The sequence below is a fragment of the Miniopterus natalensis genome, chromosome 18 (genome assembly GCF_054644295.1).
Source record: "Miniopterus natalensis isolate mMinNat1 chromosome 18, mMinNat1.hap1, whole genome shotgun sequence".
In the NCBI taxonomy this organism is placed as follows: Eukaryota; Metazoa; Chordata; class Mammalia; order Chiroptera; family Miniopteridae; genus Miniopterus; species Miniopterus natalensis.
The window spans coordinates 9872304-9892535 of record NC_142098.1 but is presented as its reverse complement, the minus strand read 5'-3'; the positions used below and the strand labels follow the sequence as shown (position 1 = coordinate 9892535).

General features: G+C 49.4%; 1 protein-coding gene across 4 annotated transcripts in view; it reads right to left on the bottom strand.

Annotated features, from left to right (window-relative positions):
• Positions 1-20232, bottom strand: part of GNAO1 (G protein subunit alpha o1) — a 126189-nt gene that overhangs the window by 51962 nt on the left and 53995 nt on the right. For all 4 annotated transcript variants that reach the window (XM_087827188.1, XM_087827187.1, XM_016220999.2 and 1 more), the window contains exon 3: positions 852-993. In XM_087827188.1, coding sequence (XP_087683314.1) covers positions 852-993 — 142 coding nt within the window. The remainder of the gene's footprint in view (positions 1-851; positions 994-20232) is intronic.

Below are 20232 nucleotides of genomic sequence, written 5' to 3'. Positions count from 1 at the left end.
TCACCCAAAGATAAAGGCTCTCCATCCAGAGGCTCCACTCGGGGCCCAAGTGCTTGGAGGCCTTCACTTGCCCCCCTTCCATGCTCTAGGTCACAGGGAGAGGAATGCTGGGACTCAGAATTCCCCCAGGGACCAAGAGCTGCTTCTGGGTAGAATTCCCTGAGGATGTTTCCCTCCCTCCCTCCCTCTAATTTTGCTTTGCCAGTGTGGCTGTATAAAGTCCACTCTTACAGTTAATGCAGATGTTTGCAAGTAAGGGGGCTTTTATATACTTATTCCATTTACCACTTATCAGATGCCTGAAAATCAGGTGAAAAACAGTCCCTGTTCTAGGACAAGCACTTCCTACAGGAACGGGAGCCCCTCAGGCCCTCACTCCCCAGAGGCAGAAAACACATCCCGTGGTGAGAGGGAAGCAGGAGTCAATTCACGTGGCTGCCCCGTCCCCCCAAACAAGGCACAGAGAACTCTCCTAAGGAGGGGATGGTGGCCAGGTAAGACTGTTAAATTTTAGAAATATTTTCTCTATGCAAGTGAACTGTTCAAGGGCAGGTACTGAACAACGCGTGGGAATCCCAATTTAGAACAGCCACCAGCCCTTTCTTATCTGCAAACTGAGCCCTGGAACTCTGGCTGTTGTCCTTGTTGCGCTTTGCTGGGAAGCTTGTCCCCCAGAGAAGCCCCTGTTAGCGCTGGCCAGGTCTGAACTGGTGTCCTGGCTCAGGTGGGTGACAGGCCTCCTCTCGAGTATGTAGCAGGTCTCTTCTTGTTACCGCAAGGCAGCCCGGCGTGACCCACAGGGGACCAAGACAGTGTCTCTCCTCGCTGTGCCCCTGGGCTCAGCGGCCTACCTTTCTCTCCTTGTCACCGTACTCGATGCCCAAAGTGTCCATGGCCCGGACAATGGCTGCCAGCGACTGGATGGTGTTGCTGTAGACGACAGGCTTGTACTGCTTCACGTCTTCTCCGGAGAAGCCGTCTTCATGGATGATCCTGGGGAGAAACCAACAGGCCACTGAGTGCACAGTCCTCGCGGGGCTGAGAGCACCGGCTGTGAAGCCCCCGGGCCCCCTCCTGGCTCAGCTGGCTGCGGCCGGGTCCCATCCGGGCGCTGAATTACTGACCTGCTGCGTTAGTGCCATTGGGTCTGAAGGAAAATCTACCCGAATTACTGAAAATAAATCTGAAAAACAGAGTAGTGGAGAAAAGAAAGGCAGTCTTTTCAAATTCCCCGCACACGTGAAAGCCACGCCACTCAACAAGGTGTTGATAATACTTGAAAGCACTTAGAGAGGGGGGACGCACATTAAGCACCCAATAAATGTTAGCTGTTAGTATCTTTAAGCAAAGCTCAGAGTCTTAACTTAAAGACCCACTCAGGAGTGTACAGCTGAAGAGCCCTGCAAGAAGCCAGAGGGGATTAAGACACGGGAGGTCAGAGGGTCCACTCAAAACCAACCATCTGCATCTTTGACAACAGAAAAGTCAACGGAAGGATTCTGCCCACTCTTCATCCCGGGCTGAGACTTGAGCATCATGTCACCCTATTCTGGGTGCTCTGCAGAGTGACACAAAGGCCACGGAGGTGGCATCACAGTTCTCAGAGGCCACATGCTCCCTGCCCTCCTGTTTTCGGGTTCCTCTGAGGCCAGGGTTAAGACTGCACGTGCCCGAATGTTCCTTCTCCCTGCAGATGGGCCACTCAGTAAATGCTCACTGCTGACAAGGTGCCGGATAGGGGAGGAAGCTAGAAAGAGCATAAAACCAAAACTGCTAGAATCCTCTTACAGTTGAAGGAATTAAGAAAGAGCAAATGGATTTTAAGAGTAGCATCCAACATTAGTCACCCCCCGATAAACTGTGCAAACCCCTCTGTGGTCACATTTTTCAGTCCGAGACTGAACACCATGTGAAACATGCACCAATTCCAATTCCAAAGCAGCTGAGGCTGCTCTTCCACCTCACCACAGCCCCTTTCCAATCCTGCACTAGCAGGAGGAAATTGCTAACAATTCTTTATTAAAAAATAGCTTTATTGAGACATAAGTCACATCCAATCCACCCATTTAAAGTGTGTAATTCAATATTTTTTTTAGTGCATCCCAAAGGTTGGGCAATGATCACCACAATCTAATCTAATATCTTTGTACCCCCCCCAAAAAACCACATACCTGTTAGCAGTCACTCCCCATCCCCCACCCCAGCAGTAAGCAACTGCTAATCTGCGTTTTGTTTTTATAAATTTACCTTTCTGGACATTTCATATAAATAGGACCATATATAAGATGTGGTCTTTTGTGACTAGTTTCTTCCATTCAGTAAAATGTTTTCAAGATTCATCCATGTTATATCATGTATCAGCACTTCATTTATTTTTATTGCATATACCACATTTTAGTTACCCATGTACCAGGTGATGAATAATAATGATTCCTGTTGCAAAATTCAACTTGGTGCTGGGTTGTGGGTCCTAGTCTGGGTTTCTCTAAGAAACAGATTGGAATGACCCTCTTGACATTTCATTGACCTTTGTTGGCCACAAACCCATTTCTGTACAAATCTCTGGAGGGAGTACACACCCAGTCTGGATCATGGAGCACTACTCCAGAGGGATCTCAAGCAGACTTGTTAGCTCCCACTGTAAACAACTAGAAAACTGGACAAAATATATGAAACAAGTGTTTTCAGGCATTGGGGAGTGGATGGCGCAGGACTGCGATCCCAGAGAGAAGGGAACTGAGCCTGGTGAGTCCTATGAGTGCCTTGGCTGCCTGCCTGGAGGCGTTTACGAGACCACGGTGCAGACAGGGAGGGCCCAGGCAGAGCACAGGGGTCTCACTGAGCTGGTGAGATAAAGACCGGAATTCAGGACGGCTGAGCGGCTGGGATCTGAGGGGCAGAGTACCAGAGAGGGGTCGCTGCAGACAGAGGGGGTCTGCGTAGGGATTCCTTTGAGTCTTTGGCTGACTAGGGTGAGACCTCACAAGCTTGGTAAGGAACAAGAATCAGGAGCTTATAAGTCGTAACTCCCCAAAGCTCCTCAAGGCTGGGAGATGTTCAGGTTCTGACCATCTAGGCCGGGTTTACTCTCTGTGCTAAGTGCTTTACATGCAGCATCTCATTTACTACTTGAAACAATTCTAGGAGACAAAAATCATTATTTCCCTTCTACAGATGAGGAAACTGAGGCTCAGAGAGGTTAAGTCACCTACCTGAGGTCACACAGTTGGCCGAGTGTCACAGTGGCATTAGAGGCCCTACTTGTGACCATCAGGCAAATGCTGAGAGGCAGGGCTGCTTCTTCTGCCCTGGGTCTTATATCTATATCGAGGTTCCCTGAGAGTCCAGAGGCTTCACACACAAATTGGGCATCGGCACACTTCCTACAATGCCAGCCCAAGGAGTGTGAGGTAAGGAAAGGAGGTGTCTGGTTTGAGTTGGAGGAACAGCCCAGGGCAATCTGGTCTCTTGTGATAGCCCAGGTCTGAGTCCTGAAGGAGGCAGGACCAGGACTGGGAGAGCAGGCGGGAGGCTGCATGGGCTACCTTAGCTGCAGTCCACGGCATCTCCCAGATAAACTAATCTTCACCTACATAGTTGAGTGACAGAGTGTAAAATGAAGTCCCGGAGATATCCTTTGAGCCAATGGATCCAGCCACGTCTGAAGCTAACTCTGTTCCTACACTTTTGAGTGATGTGAGCCAAATGATTCCTTCTTATTTTTGTATAAGCTAATTTGACTTGAGTTTCTGTCACTTACAACCAATAGAGTCATAACTGAAGCGTGTTTTGTACCTTGATGACAATTGTCAGGGATCATCTCCAAGTAGACTTGTTTATAAATTTTCTGTCTTTACCACCAGCCTGTCAGCCCTTGGAGGACAGATGATCACACCTCAGTTTTCCTCTCTCCATATCACCTGGCACAGGACTGGCTCTGGAGAGTACCCAGTGAAAGTGAGACATAACCACATGAGCCAAGAGTACATAGATGCCCAAGACCAGTCCTCTCCAAGGAGCTCACAATGGAGGCAGGTATATGTGTGTGCGTGTGTGTGTGTGGGCGTACATGCCAAGGTGGGAGCCCACCAGATTTTTATGCCTGTAGAACAAGGGTAGCAAAGGGAGGCCAAGCTTGATGCCCACTCAAAACTCAGGGGCTCTGAGAGGTATTCCCAGCCACCAAAGCAGAAGAAATATGGGGAGCAAGCACAGGCTGACTCTGCAGGCCTGAGTGTCGGGCTTTGGACAGGAGCCACCAGCTGGACTCTGGAATCTGGCAATGCAATGAGGGAGATCTCAAGTGGAGATGGGGAGAGAGAGGGACAGTGGCACCAAGCCCACTTGAGAAGGTTGGAGCTTTTTGGGAAGAGGTAACCAAGGAGGGACCCCTGGCCTCCTTCAACTCGACACCTCTTTGCTGCCTAGGGGACCCTGCAGGAGGTCCGGGCTTGGGCTCCCTTTGCTCTCTGCTCCCCCCTCTCAGTGCAAGACTGCACTCAGCTGCAGTGAGACTTCCCAGGCACAGTGGCCTTATATGGTCACAGAACCACAGGCTTGGGAGCTGCAAGGGACCTCGGAGGATCATCTGCCCCAGCAGCCATTTTCTGAATCACAGATGCCTCTGAGATTGTGACAAGTGCACCCTCACACAGTTTTGCCCAGAATTTCCGAAGGTTCACAAACTCACAGACCCTCAGCTGCGGGAACACATGATTTTCCACTCCATCTCCCGGCTGGTTAAACGCCCCTCTTCTGCTTTCTGTTATCAGCACCCTTTTCCCTGCACAGAGCCTCTCTCATCAACCACCATCCTGTGAAGGATCCAGGTAAAGGGGGAGCTTCTGGAACCAGACTCGAGCTGTGTGACCAGGCCTAAATGAATGGGGTGCTGGGGAGGTGGCGGGGGCAGAGGGTGTCCATGCTTTAAATGACTGGCTCAGAGACCACTGGCTGGGCAGATGTAAGATGTGTGCGTTTTGCAAAGTCATCATGCTGGGACCTCGATTTCTGATTTCTCAGAGTCTCAAGAGAACAGAGGCACTGAGACCTGGAGGCCCCTGATGGGAGGTAAGAAGCTCTGCCCTTCTCTAGGCATAAAGGCTGTCTCCCTGGCTGGTAGAGCTGAGCTACCCTTCAGATTACTGCCACCTTCACTCTCCCACCGATGGCTTCCTCCTCTGGTCCATACTGACTGCTACGTGCCAGGTGTATCTCATACAGCACCCAGGAGACAGTGGTGAACAGGACAGACATAGCCCCTACCTTCAAAGGACTCACAGGCTAGTAGGGGAAGGTAGAAAAAAGACATATACAAACAAACAAATAATGACAGAGTAATAACCACATAAAGGGCAGTGATGGAGTGAGGGGCAGAGTTAGGAGCCAGGAAAGGAGGTGACATGTAAAGCTGAGGCCTCATCGATGAGAAGGAGTGGGCCTTGCGTTTATGTGAGGAAGAGCATTGCAGGCAGCGAGGACAGCAAGTGCAAAGGTCCTGGGGCGCCTTGTGTGTTAGAGGAATGATGAGGAGCCGGTGGGGTTGGAACGAAGTAGATAACAGGGAGAGTGGGGGACAAGGTCAGCGAGGGCAGCAGAGACCCAATCACATAGGGCCATGTACTATTTACATTTTTCTTAATACACATTAAAACAATCACCTATTAAAATAAAAAAAAGTTCATCTGTGCATCTTTCCAAACCATCTTGATTTCCACCACTGGCTGCTTGGTGTCCCATCATCAGAATGGGCCCTGAGTCATTCAACCAAACCCCTATCAGTGGAAATTAGGGTTACTTGTGGATGGGGGAGCTCTTCCCAGCTTTAAATTCAGCTGCTGAGGAAGCTGCCTGACATTGAGCCTATTTCTCCTAATGGAGACAGAAAGCTCTGAAACCAGGACAGAACAATCCAGAGGTGGGGTGACCATGGCCTTACAGGCTGGGCTTGAGTGAAGCATGTGAGCTCAGATGGGATCGCTTGGCTACTTGCAAAGAAGAGAGGAAAGAGCCAATGTAAAACCCAGCTCCTTAACTGTGGGTGAAGCTGTATGACAGGAGAAAAGTTATCTAAAAATTAAATAAGAGCCCTTAGTAATTCATGCTATATTTAAAATGTGATATTCTAATATTAGAATCATATAGAAAACAAGGGTATTTTAAATTAATAGTGTCAGGCGAGTCACTCCCCAGGGAAATGACTGGTACAAAACAAGAGATGTGTCCTGTTGACAGTGACTTGCAGAAATCTGTTGTAAAGATGCCGTCTTTAATAAGGGGTAACTCGGGCCAGAAGCAAAGATGTCAGCTGCCAATTGTCACCAGACGGAGTCAGGGGCAAGGCCAGGACTTGTGATTCCAGGACAGAGTCTCTGCTGCTGTTATCTGGAGAACAGCGTGGCCCCTGCCCTTTCCCAAGACTCTCGGCACTGGTGATGTGTGTGGGGGGGTACATGCCAGCTCCCATTCTGTGTGTGTGTGTGTGTGTGTGTGTGTGTGTGTGTTTGTTGCTCTGTGCCTTTCCCCCTTTGTGGTGGTGAGGCTGGTCTGAATCCTGGGACTCCGGCTTTGGGTGAGAGACACTGTGCCTTGGACTTGGAGGCAGAAGACCCAGGTTCTTATGCAATTTGGCCTCTAACAAACATCACAACCCCAGGTGAAGTGGGCAGAAGGAGGCCCCAGGAGCTGGGCCTCTGGCCAGACCTCGTTAGGTCAACATCACTTGTCTCAGCCTGGGCTCCACCTTGGTGCTATCCTTTGAGGCACCCCTGCCAGCCCCCTAAGAGGGGACCTTTGGTCTCCTAATCCACCCTCAGAGTCTAGGCGTGGCCCTTCTCATGCCGGTGTTTTCAGGAAACATCTCCACTAGTTGTGGCTGCTTATGTCCCCATTTTGTCACTCCAGAGACCTGGGGTCTGGTCTGGGCTCTTCCACCGACCAGCTGGTGTGAGCTTGGCCATCACTGGGACTCTGCAGCAGTTTGCCTCAGCCTCAGGACAGGTCACGGGTCGGCTTTGGGCTGTCATCTCCCTGTGGTCACCCTGCTTCAGGTTAACCACGCTCCAGGGTCATATCTATGTCTCTGCCAAAAGTAGTCTTTTTGGGATATAGCAGCTCACAAAACATGGGACAAGTAAAAGGGCTCTTGGTGGACAAAAGGTTGAGAGGCTCTGAAATAAAGACCCACATAGCTTATGAACAAAAGCTCTGCTCGTGTCACCTCCTGGACCACTGCGGCTGAAAGAGGTCGCTTGCCTCCATCATCCAGCCTTTATCCTGCAGGGACCTAGTCTGTCTCGTCACTGACCACAGTGCCCCCAGCGGTGCCTGGCGCACAGTGAGTGACCAACGACTGCTGGTTGAATGACTGAATCAAACAGGCGACTGCTCAGCTCTAAAACGACAGCTCTTCCTTACCGTGAAGGTAGGCAGCCTTTAAACTGTGGGCCAGGAGGAACCCGCAACTCTCCACGACCCCCGCCGCCCCCTCTCATCCCGGCTGCCAGTCCTGTCTCCACCCCAGGTGCCCAGTAGTCGCCCCTAAGCGCCCAGCCCGCGGCCCCTTCCCCGGGATACTAACTGGGCCCACGCCCTCGCTCCCCGCGGGCACCCTCACGCTGGTTCGCACGGCGATCTCGGGTCAGGACACGCAGCCACCGCATGCTGCCCATTCCGCGCTCACGTCTGGGAAAACCCAAAAGCCGTTGTTTGAAATCCAGCTGTTACATTCATTGTGATGTCGCAAAGACGTGACAGAGAGCGCTATGGCCTCCGAGCCCTTGTTACAAAGCCTGTGCAAAGACGCGCTTTCATTCAACAGTAAGAGCCCGCGAGCGAGGCAAACTGGTTCAATGCTGACGTTACCGCCTAAGCTAAGCAGCATCCCTGCCTTCCCCTCCGCCTGGCGGGACAGCCGCTGGACTGCCCTTTCTTCTGCAGACATGACGAAGTGAAGCCTTCCCATTAGGGCCTATTCGGACATTGTGTTTAATATATGCACAGTATCACACACTGGGGGCTGTCTGCACAGCTTTTATTCTGTTTTGTGGAGCACACCCCAGCAAGGCTGCAGAGTTTGCAGGGCTCGTTCCATCCCTGGGAAAGAGACCCTTCCTGTCTGCCTGCCCACAGTGTCTGTCCATTATTTATGTCCCCTGCTCATGAGGCCCTGCATGCGTTCTCATGAGCACAGGAAAGGGAGAAAAAAACCACGGGAGCCTGCCATCTCGGGCAGGCAGCTCACAGGCAAGACAGTCACGAACCCGAGCCACCTAAAACATCTCCCTCTGCATCAGGTGGACAAGTGTTAAGGCTCTGCCACCCAAGCAGACCAGGTGGGGACTGACAGTCTGTCGGAGGGCTCCTGTCTGGGCTCCTCCCAGCTCTCTCACCACTCACTGTGGGGTGCGGTGGTGACTCACTGCACAAAACGCCTAGGAGTGGGGATGAGCTTCGTAAACGGCAAATGAGAGCTGGAGTGGACATCTGCTGTTTTCACTTGCCCAGCTTCTCTTCTGCCTTCCTTTGGAGAACCATCCTTCCTCCCACTTTGGGGATTCTTCCTATTTATAGCCTAAGTTCCCTGACCCATGTCTGGCCAGTCAGTTTAGCACACATCTGGATCCAGCTATGCCTGAAGCTGCTATATTTCTAGGCTACTCAGTTACATAAGCCAACATGTGTCCTTCTGTGCTTCAGTCACTCTGAGGCAGGTTTCTGTTCTTAGCAACCAAGAATTCTGATGGCTGCGGAGGCACTGCACAGCCCTCGAGAGTTTGTTTAGAAGATGGGGGCAGGGCACTGGACTAGCCATGTGGCCCTGCTGACCTGAAAGGGGGGTATCTGGTTTCTGCATAACTTCTGTGGGCCCTGAGGGCTACAACCCTGCAGGAAAGCATCTGTTCCAACCCCACTTTACAGTGGCCAAGTCAGGCTGGGGGGCATTTTCTCTTACAGGCATTTCAGGGACCAGCAGCTCCCAAAGCATTGTCCACTGCCCCCCAATCCTCAACAAACCTCAGGAAAGTTACTGCCCTCGCTTCTCTTGTAGCTACAGACACAGGCATCCTGGAAAAGGCCTGCCACAGGCTCTCGGTTTTCCCTTTCCTGTTCTTTTAAAACAAGGAATTGGTTTTTTTCCTCTTCCCACGTGATTGGGCAGGGAAGGACACCAAAACACCACCACCGACCCCAGAGACAAAGGGGCATAAAAAGAACCCTGGGTTCTCCGGGTCAGACCACTTGGCACGCAGGCAGGCACGCTGGGGCCAGCTGAGAGACCTGCCCGATGGGGGGCCCTTCTAGGCGAGTGTTAGTTCTGAAACAAAGGGGCAGACAGAAAGCACCCTTCTGAGCTCCCTGCTGAGGAGAGTTCAAGGCCAAAGGTACAGATCACCGACACCGGGCTCCTGGGGGAAATCACATTTCTCACACCCTCTCGGGGGAATGCTGTGGAAAAGTCTGCCAGAAGCAAGTCTGAATCCACATTCCTCTCCAGGGTAACTCATGTCTCCCCCAAAACAAACAGCAGTGGTCAGTTGCCCCATCAACTTTCACCAGCAAAAGCGGGCCATGCGCGCACCCAGGCAGGGCCCTGAACCACTCGGACTGCGCCTCACAAGCCACGCTCTTCTGCTCCCCTCTGCGTCACCCCTCTGCTAGGCCTTTGAAAGACAGTGCGGGAGAATTCCAGGAGAGGGTGTGTCTTGCCAGACCAAGAGAAATACGGTCACAGAGACACAGCAAAGCCCAGCCCAGCCAGCCTTCCTTCCCCGATGTGGCCCAGGGAGGATGCCAGTCTCCTTGTGGTGGATTTAAATAGCCCCACGGTGGCCTCCGGGGTTTCCCACCCCAGCGTTTCTCCAGCAGATGGAAGCTCCTCATTAATAACCACTATGCTATGGTCATGGCCCAAAAAAAGGGAGTCCATAAAAATCACTTTGTGGGCTTCCACATCGATTGCCCTTTCTAGGGATGTTGAAGTGGGCAGTGTTCTGCTGGAGGCCAAAGGCATCCATTCCGGCTGCAGGGCGAGCAGATCCAGCTATGCCCTCTCAGCCGATTTTTGCCATCACTGGGGTCGGTATGCAGGGATTGGGGCTTAGCTGATGGCCCTACTGCTCATCTGTGAGACCAACGGGAGCATAAGTAGTGCCCGAGCCCTCACTGTGGCCTCACTGAGCCTCTGCGGAGGGGGAGACCTGCTCTGGTCCAGCGGCTGGCGGTTGAGGGATTCTGAGTGAGCCAAGCCTGAAACTGGCTCGCACTGGAGACAAGCGGTCCAAGGAGGACAGGCCTCTCAGTCTGCCATCCTGAGAACCTGCCACTTGCTCAAGCCCTCATTAGGGTTTCAGGGTAAAGACCAAATGAAAATGCCCACTGCTTACTGTCCAAACCCTCTCTGATCCACGCCCTCAGCCACCTGTAGTGAGGTTGGGGTTGGGGAAGAATACTGATGGCCAGCAACTGTTGAGCTCCACAGGCACCAGCTCTGAGCTAAGGCCTCCATGGACACTCACGTATTGAATCCTCCTGATGACCTTTGACTCACCTCCCAGCATCCAGCCTTGGAAAAAGCTATGTAGGTGTGCATGCTAACTTCATGTTAAAGACGAGGAAACTGGCTAAGAGGAGTTACTTAGCTTTCCCAAGGTCAAGTAGCAAGAAAACACAAGTATTCCCAAGAGCCCAAGCTCTTCTCCTGAGCACTCTACGGCCAGCCCTCAGACCACAATTTCCAAGGAATACAGGTGGCCTCAAGCATGTTCAGAGGAAGGAGACCAGGCTGGTGAGGGACCCAACCCCTGACCATGGACAGGAGGAGAGAGACATAAGAAGAGGTCCCAGTTTCTATTGCTACACTGGGCTCTTAAATGGAGACTCTTATGCCTCTTTAAACACCTTTGCAGCGTCATAGCTTAATCGTCACCCAATGAACTTGCTGCCCTGGCCTTCTGCTGACCATTCTCAGCGCTGGGTCGGCTCCACTCCCCCTCTAGGTGCACCTCAGCTCTCTCACTGGGCTGAAGACCCCTTGAAGGCAGAATCCAGCTCAGACTCCTGCGGTTGCTGAAGGAGTGAACAATGAATGAAAGGGTGGAGTCTGTCCTGGGAGATCCTGACAGTGCCATTTGTCCCCACCACTGACTATTTCTGCTCACCATCACCATAGCCAACCGCTGGAAAACTGTCCTAACTACATCCACTGTGCTTTACGCTCCAACATGCCTGCTGATCAGGATGGCCTAGTGTGGGCAGTTAGGGGACCAGGAAAGACGGTGGGAGGGGTAGAGAATGCACACAACTTTTCAGCATCCAAGTTGGACACAAATTGGGCTCCCAAGAATGACGTTCAGCCCAATAACACTCCCCAACCCCTACTAAGTGCAAGGCACATGGCCTTTGCTTCCTTGGTGTGGATCCTGCTCCCCAACAAGGAGGCAGCATCCCAGCTGATGGGCCTTCCCGGAGGTGGCGCCCATGCCCTCGGAAGCCAGCAGCCCTCCTGCACCAGCTCAGCGGGGACTTGCTGACTCATGCTGATCACAGAACACCCTGGGGCTCTTCAGCTGGCCTGCAGGAATGCGTAAGCAAACATTGTGCCTGTGCTGTTCCCGGCCTATTACCATACACCCAGGCTCAGATAATGGACCCTCTGAAGCCAGGCATGTGCCTGGCCGAGCTCTCGACAAACAACAAAGCTGTGTACCGGCGTGACCTTGACTGTGATGCGCATGTCAACATGAGACGCACCAACAGGGCTCTGGAGGCCAGAGGTGCCAGGGGCAACCCTGTCAAACTTCAGACTAAAACCTCTCCACAGCAGGCCCCAACCCCTTATTTCTCTTGAAAGCAGATGCCAGAACTCTCCCTTCCTCCCCTGTGTCCTTAGCACCCCTCAATCCTGTGATGGGGAGGGGCTGGCCAGAGGCGGTGAGTACGACAGGGCCAATGTGTGGGTCTCTCATACCAGCCCACAGGGAAGCTGCAGGGACACGGCGCTGGGTCTCCCTGGACTTCAAGAATATCAACACTGCCACCATGTTCACGACCAAAATAAAGGTGAGTGAGGCCATTCGCAGTCCGGTCCTGCTGCCCCCTCTGCTGTAGAGACGCAGGGAGGCCCTTTCTCATCTGGCTGGTGTGCCCCTGCTCAGAAGGGTGCCAAATACCCAACACTCCCTTTAGTTTTTCCAAGCATTTCCACAGATGATATTTGAACAATAATAACAGCTCCCAGTGGTCAAACATTAACTTTGTGCTAGGCATTTATGTATGCTTTCCCATTTACTCCTCGCAACAAATCTCAGGGACAAGTAACACAGCTATCCCCATTTTACAGACAGGGGCACTAAGGCTTAGGGAGGTCAACCAACTGCTTGGACAATTTCTCAGAGCTGGCTGGGAAGCGGCAGAACTGGGGACTGAAGCAGGGCTCCCTCCATAACCTCCATCCCAATAGCCCTGGGAGTGGCCCCATTTCATAGGCTGGCCCACTGTTCCAGAGCAGAGGCCGCAAACCTGCCATCTGCAGGCTGGACTTGGGCCAGAGAAAGCTGTGTTTTGTTTGGCCCATAGTGGTCTTGAGATTTTGGTTTAGTTTTCATTGTTGTTGTTTGTTTTTATGGGAACAAATGTTTATAGACCAGGAGAATTCTCACAAAAAGATACTGATCTCTTGAAAATTTAGATATGCTGATCTGCTTTCTTGGTGGAACCTGAGTTTGGCAGCCTGCTGTGGACAGGGTCAGTGCTCTCCAGTGACCCACAGGCCCCTCCAGTGTACAGCCCTGGGTCTACTGCCCGCTGGCTCTGGCAGCATTGTGACCCATTAAGAGAGCTGGTTAGTGGCATGGCCATGTGTTTCTGGTAGAATAAGCATTTCCAGCACACTGGTAAGAAAGAAGAGTGCTGAATTAATGGCAGATTTTGCTGTTTTCTAATAAATATAGGCAATAGCCAAGAACCTGACAAGTGCAATGAATCTGGAATATTCAGTGTGAGCCATGTTCAAACTATGTAACAGGTCCAGCTTGCTTCCGGCCTTTTTGCAGCCTCAGGGGAGGATACCCCCCACCCCCAAGGATCCGACAGGTTGCACCGCAAACCAGAAGGCTCTGCACAGCTGGGAGCTTGGCCACAGTCCATGTTTGCACTTAAGTGCTGCTTGGTCAGACACATGGAACACTAATGACAATCACGTGGCTTCGGCTGCCAAGAAGTGGCCCAGAAGTGATGGGAAGCAAACCTCTTGAGCGAGCCAATTCAAAGGCACTTAGCCAACAAGCGGGAAAGGGTCCTGTGCACTGGTTGGCACTGAGGAAGAAATCCAATCTCTAAACAATGGAGAGGCCCTGGGCTCAGACCTTGGACCGCCTACTCAGCATCTTAGATGCGCTCCGCACTGCACACTAACCGGGCCCCTCACTGAACTGCCGGCTTTCCCTCCAACCCTCCTCCCATCAGCTTCCCCGCCCTGGAAAGGCAAACACTGTTGCCTACCAAAGGCTCAGAGCATCACACCTGCTCTCTTTTTTTTTGTTAAAAGGGAGATTAATAAGTGTTAAAGAGGTGTGAGAGACATAGTAACACCAAACTCAAGACTTTCTATTTGTCATAATCAGAAGAACTGAAAACAAAACAAAAACCTTTCCACTGTGGGATTCAATGTTATTGAATACTGTATCCTTGTTGTTATTGGAAATCATTGTGGGGGACATCGCCAGTGACCAGCCTACACTGAGAGGGACCTTGGAGCATATGATTCTGGAATTGAATCCAGTGTTTAATCTGATTTAAACAAACAAAAGAGTGAAGGAGGCTTTGGGAGGGTGAGGGGTGTTAGGGTCTCTGGGTGCCAGTCATAGCAACAGCCTGCCCAGAGGAAGGGAAGGGTGGGAGGTTACCAGTCACAGCTGACCCACTGAGAATGGCAGACAATAGAAACCCGAAAGAGATGATCTCTAACTTATCTGCCCATCCTGAATCAGAATTGCAGAGGCCTTTGGGCAGATGGGGGTACATGTGGGAGATTCGACTAAAAAAACTGGTGCGGGGATCTTTTCCCTTTGACTTGGAGACCAGCTACAGAGAGCTTTGGGGCAAGAATCTTGGGCAGAGCCTGGTGAAGAGAAACCCGTGGACCCCAGAGGGAAGAAGAGTTTGAAACTTGCTTTGCTGGACTAGCCCAGGTCTTCCTGGACCCCAGGGGGTCAAAAAGCAGCTGAACAAGTGGGCTGCATTCCCCCTGCCCCTGAAGCTGAAGGAGAACAGAGAGGCCAGGGAGAAACGAGTCCAGGAGCAGGCTGGCGGCCCACCGAGCTCAACACCCTGGCCCAGGGGGAGAAGGCAGCCCCCTCCTACCCGCTCCCCTCCACGGAAGGCTGCTGCTCTGGATTCCACGCCAGAAGAGCAACAAAGAACAGAGATCGCTCACAATATGCTTCAGAACATGCACCCGGTAGAAGATCAGTCAGAACAAACCGTGCACATGCCTGGTGAAGCAGAGCTGCTCCAGGAGACAGACGACAAGTCAACCAGAAAATCGCACGTGCCCTAAAGCAATTCAGGACAGATAGGAAAGACTGTCTCCATGTTAAGACCAGGTCCTCCCAAGCACAGTATGTGAATGTTGACATGAGAATTAGCGGCCTGGAAGACAAGGTGAAAAGACTATCTCCAAGTATAGGCCAAAAATATAAAGAGAAACAATTCATGAGGGGAAAGGAAAAAGATGGGGAGGGCAGATCCAGGGAGAGCTAGCTTGAGAATATTGGGTGTTTTAGAAGAAAAAGGAACTGATGGGAGAGAGCCAGCAATTACATAACAAATAGAAGACCTGAGCGTACAGATTGAAAGGGCTCTCAAGGCTCCAGGAAGGATGACAAAGAGCGACATACATATTGGTTACCCTGGTAAAATTCCTCAACTTTGAGGATGAACACAAAACTTTAAAACTTCCAGACATAAAGAACATCTTACCTATAAGAAAAAAAAAATCAGACATCGAACTTTTCATCTGAAGCACCACGAGCTAAAACGGAGTGGAACAGCCATCTACAGACTACTCATCAAAGAGAACCAAGGTCCCCCAAATACTCTGCCCATCATTTTTGGGGGGCAAAAGATATCTGCAGATATGCAAGAATTCAGAGTTTATCACCCACACATCTCATCTATGGAAGATACTCAGGGCAACAAACAGCAAATGCTCCCGAACACAGACCTTAGCCCAGGGGACAGTGCACCGGTCAGGAGACTGAAGAATGGGGGCTTGCTTGCACACCTGCCCCCTCCCCTTTCTCCTAAACCTAAAGGGAGAAAGTTGGACTCTCTGGGAATGGAGCTGCTCAGTAAGGACTCTGAAAGTAGAAGGGACATATTACAAGAAAAATTCCAACCACACCCCAAAGCTAGAAATACTAAATCATCCTAACAAAATCAAGGAGTAGAGAGGAGGCGAGCAAATGTGTTCCAAGGTCTTATCTTAAGTAGGGGACAGAGGAATAATTCTAACGGTCTCATCCCACCGAAGTAGGGGGAAGCAGGGAGGAAATGGAGCAGACTGGAGGAAGAAATAATTATTTCGTGTTATCTTGTTTTCAAGTAATAGTAGAGCAATATGTACTTGATTATGAATTAAGGGAGAAAGAATGTAACCTTTAATAAGATGGAAAAGTAGAGGACTTCCAAATTGGCATGGGAAAAAAACAAAATGCAAAGCAACTACATCAAACCAGCACAAACAAGAGGAAAGAAAAATACGAAAATAGCACTGGGAGGAAATTAAAAACATACCATCAGATGGAAGAAATAAAATCAAGTACATCAGTTAATAGACTAAGTTTCTCACTAAAACCCAGCCAGATTAGGTTTAAAAAATTAAAAAAAAAACCCAAACCCAGGTACATGCTGTTTATAAGAAAACTAATTAAAATAAAGGTATGTAGAAATGTTGGAAATAAATGCGTAGGCAAATAGATACCAGGCAAATGTGAACAGAAGGAAACCAGGAATGTCAAAATTAATTAGATAAGGGGAAGTTTTACTTGAAAAATAGTGCAGAGGATAAGTAAAGATGTTTGTAATGATAAAAGGAACACTTTATGAAGAAGCTGCAACCATCAGAAACCTGTATGCACTGAACAACAGGGAAGCTAAACACATAAAGCATGCACGGAAAAGATAGCATTTTAGTGTGGCATTTCAAAGATGTCTATTTCAGAAATGGATGACTAATGTAAGCAAAAAATTAATTAAGATAACAGAAAATAAGATAATTTGAATTATGAGAAATATGCAGGACTTATATTCTTTGAATACAGACGGGACTATTTTAGGAACCTGGATCCTTTACAAAAATTGATCATATATTGAGTTACAAGAGATAAAACCTTAGAAAATTTTACAAAGGAAAGCTTTTATAGACTGCAATCTTTGATTGCAATTAATAAAATTAGAAACTTAAAATGATGAGAAGAAAAATGCTGACTTAGAAATTAAGAAACCCACGCTAGATAAATCCAGGTTAAAGAGGAAATTAAAGGGAAATGACATACTACCTAGAAGCAGTTAAAGAGAGCATGCCATACCTATTCCCAAGGGACAGAGCAGAAGTCATGCTCAGAGGACATTCAAAGCCTCTACAGCTAAAGAAGAAATATAAAAAAATAAAGGAACTTAGCCTTCTTCTTAAGAAACTACAAAAAGGATGAACCCAAGCAAAAAAACTACAACTGTAAACTAATAAAGTCAAAAGCTGGAATTCATACGATTAAAAGCAGTATCGGAGAGTATAAATGCAAACACTGAAAACAAGTAAAATAAAACCTTGAAAAGATGAAGAGGAAAAGCAAATGTACAAAGATCAGAAACGAGAAAGGAACCCCAACCACAGATTCAGGAACGAAAAATAAAATCAAGATCACCACATGCCTCCCTATGACCACAAGCCTAAAAGTCTGATGATCACATAGCCAAATAGAAATTACTAAAACTGAGCCAAGAAGAAGAATGAATAGACAAATTACTGTAGAAAAAAATTGGAAAGGTGATCAAAGATCTGCTGAAAATGGCACTGAGTGTTTAGCGCCAGACAGATTCCGTGAATTTTATCTGACCTTTAAATGACAGATAATTGCATATTATTTCAGAGATTCTAGGTCATTCGAAAAGATGGAAAGTGCCCTAGTCAATGCTTTGAAGCCACCATAACTCTAGTTACTAAAACACAAAGAAGAAAGCACAAGAACACTACCAACTATTCTCATTTATTAAAATTCATGCAAACTTATTTAAAAAAATTATCAAATTGCATCTAGCCAAGTATCAAAAGAGAAACAAGTTACAACTGAATCTGTTCATACAAGGAAAATAAACTTAGTTCAACAGCACTATCCGTGACAACCACGAAGGGCTGTCACGGATAGTGCCATATGGTCACGCCAATGGAGCTGAAAAGGTGCTTGGTAAAATTTAGATCATTCCCAACTAAGAAACAGGAATAGAAGCTAATTATACATACAAAATAAAAAGTATTTACCAGCACTCAACAGTAAATATGATTATAAATAGTGATATTCTAAAGTCATTTCAATTAAAATCGAGAAGTAGATAAATATGACAGTGATATCATTCTTGTTTATCATGATCTACTAACTAATGCAGTAAAGCAAAAAACGGTATCAATGTTGTAAAACAGGAACTACAATGACCTTTTTGATGATATTGGGGTATCCAGAAAACCCAAGAGACTATTATAAAAAAAAAAGTCTACTATAATTAATAAGAGAATTGGTAAGGTGGCTGGATCCAAGATAAATATTAAAAAATTAAGGTTTTTTTTTGGTAGCAATCATTACCTAAAAAGGGAAATAAAGAAAGTAGCCCACTCACAATAGTGAGAAAATTATAAATATCTAAGAATAAATTCTATAAGAAACTTACAGAACCTACACAAAGAAAACTACAAAAATCTTACTGCACATCAGCTCCATTCTTAGGTATACACCCGAGAGAAATGTGTACATGTGTTGCCCAAAGGCATATTCAAGCATGTTTCTAGCAGTGCTATTGGTAATAGCTCAAGACTGGAAATCATCCCCTTCACTTGGAAAAGAGAGAGAGCAGTGGTCAGTCACACAATGAAATAATGCACAGAAATGGGAAGAAACAGCTACAACCATATGCAACAATATGGATAAACCTAAACTTTAAGTGAAAGAGAAAAACAAAAGAGTATGACTCCATTTATGTAAAACATAAAAATAGGCCAAATCGATGTATGCTGTTGGAAGGCAGGAGAGTGGTTTCCCAGCGGGGGCAATGATAGAGAGGCACGCGGGCCAGCCTGTGTCTTGTATTGGGTGATAAGTACCTAGGTATGTTCGCTCTGTGAAAATTCTTCAGGCTTTACATTAGAATATATGTATTTTTAATAGGTATGTTTTATTTAAAAGACATTTTACTGAAGGCTATAAAAGCAGATTTGAAGAAAGGGACATATGTTCTTGAATGAGAGCACTGACCATTATAAAATATCCCCTCATGTATATTGGAATTTGATACATATTAATTAGAATTTCAACAAGGTTTGGGGTTTGTTTTTTTTTTTGGTTTGTTTTATTTTTTTAATTGGAAACTCAATCCCAGGAAGACTTGACATCTCCCTCCCACTCCGAGCCTGGGAAGGAGGCAGAGTCCCAACGCTGGCTCCTCTATCCCACTCTGCCACCCACAGCCTGGAGCTCTGCTTCCAAACATGCGGGGAGCATGCAGCCCATTAGGTCAGAGCCCGGCCTCAGAGACTGTCCATGTCAGGGCACCCCTCCCAGTGGGGTGCCACAGGGCTCAGCCTGAAGCTGGCAGGTGGTCCTGTGAGAGTGCCTGCGGGCTCTCACCAGCCGACACCAGATGTCTGAAAAGAGTGGTCAACATCTGCCTCGCTGGACTGTGCAGAATATTTTCATTTCTCACACTCACCTCTGGCTTTCTGTCAAAGCTTCTCAAACAGCTAAGCATTGCACTATGGTTGTCTTATTGGATATCACACATACCCTATTAAGGAGAAAGGCTGGCTACCCTCTTCTCCCCATCTTCAGGGGACAAACAGAAGTTTGGAAAGGTAACATGACTCGCTCAAGGTCAGAAGCTGGCAAGGAGCGGTGCTGGGGCTCCAACAGCGGTCTCCTGACTCCCCACCCCAGCCTTCGTCCTGCTAATCTCTGTGATAAGACGAGTCACACGCTGCTGTGGGTGAGATGAGGAATGGTGGGGGTGATGGGTCCTGGCACCAGACCCAGGGTCCTTGAGGGGGCCTTTCTGGGAGAGCTGGCCAGACCCCGCACCAGGCTAGGGGGGCCTAGGGGGGGTGACACTGTTCCCTGCTCAAACACTTGGCTCCAGCGATGGCTGTTGCTGGTGCTATCTAGTTGGACACTCAGAGGTCAGGCGAGAGCAACTCCCCAGCTGAACTCCTGGCAGGAGGTAAGAATGTCGGCCCGTCACCCCTAATCTCAGTGCAGCCTGAGAATCCAGCTCCAGCATGGCACCTCCACCGGGTGGCTTGGGCTCCACCTGTGAGCTGTGTGGGAGGGCAGGCCAGTGCACCCCAAGGCAGCAGGGTGGGTCTCCTATGAAAACAGGGCCCACCCAATGCCCAGGAGAAGGCACGGTGGGACTGGGCTGGGCCAGGAGGAAAGGCGTGGGGGCGTCTGGAATCCACTCGCGTGTTCCTGGTGAGGGGGTGTGGATGAGCTGCTCCCTGTCAGAGCTCGGCGAGGACGTGGATCCTCGGGGCCGCGGCAGGGAAGGGCGACGGCCTCACAGCGTGAACACACCGAGGAACTACCCTGTGCTGACACCAAGCTCGGGGGTTTACATGCACCCTCGCCTTTCATCCTCACAGCTCTAGGGAGGTGCTATTATTGTCCCCACCTCATCTAAGAGAGATGTGCTCACCTGCTCAAGGTCACAGGGAGTAGGTGGCAGAGCAGGCCTGCTAGGCTCGAAGCCTGAGCTCTCACCAAGGTGCTGGAGCGCCCCATCATGCCGACTCCCTTGGGGTGGCCCTGCTCCCCTGCAGCCGAGCGCCCTGCCAAGTCGGCCAGGACAGAGCAGGACTCTGCTCCCCCAGCCCTCATCTCAGAGGGTCCTGCCGGCAGCCTGGCATCTGGGGCGCCAGCCGGGGGACTTGGAGTCAGAGGACCTGGGTTCACAGCAGCTGTCCCACCCAGT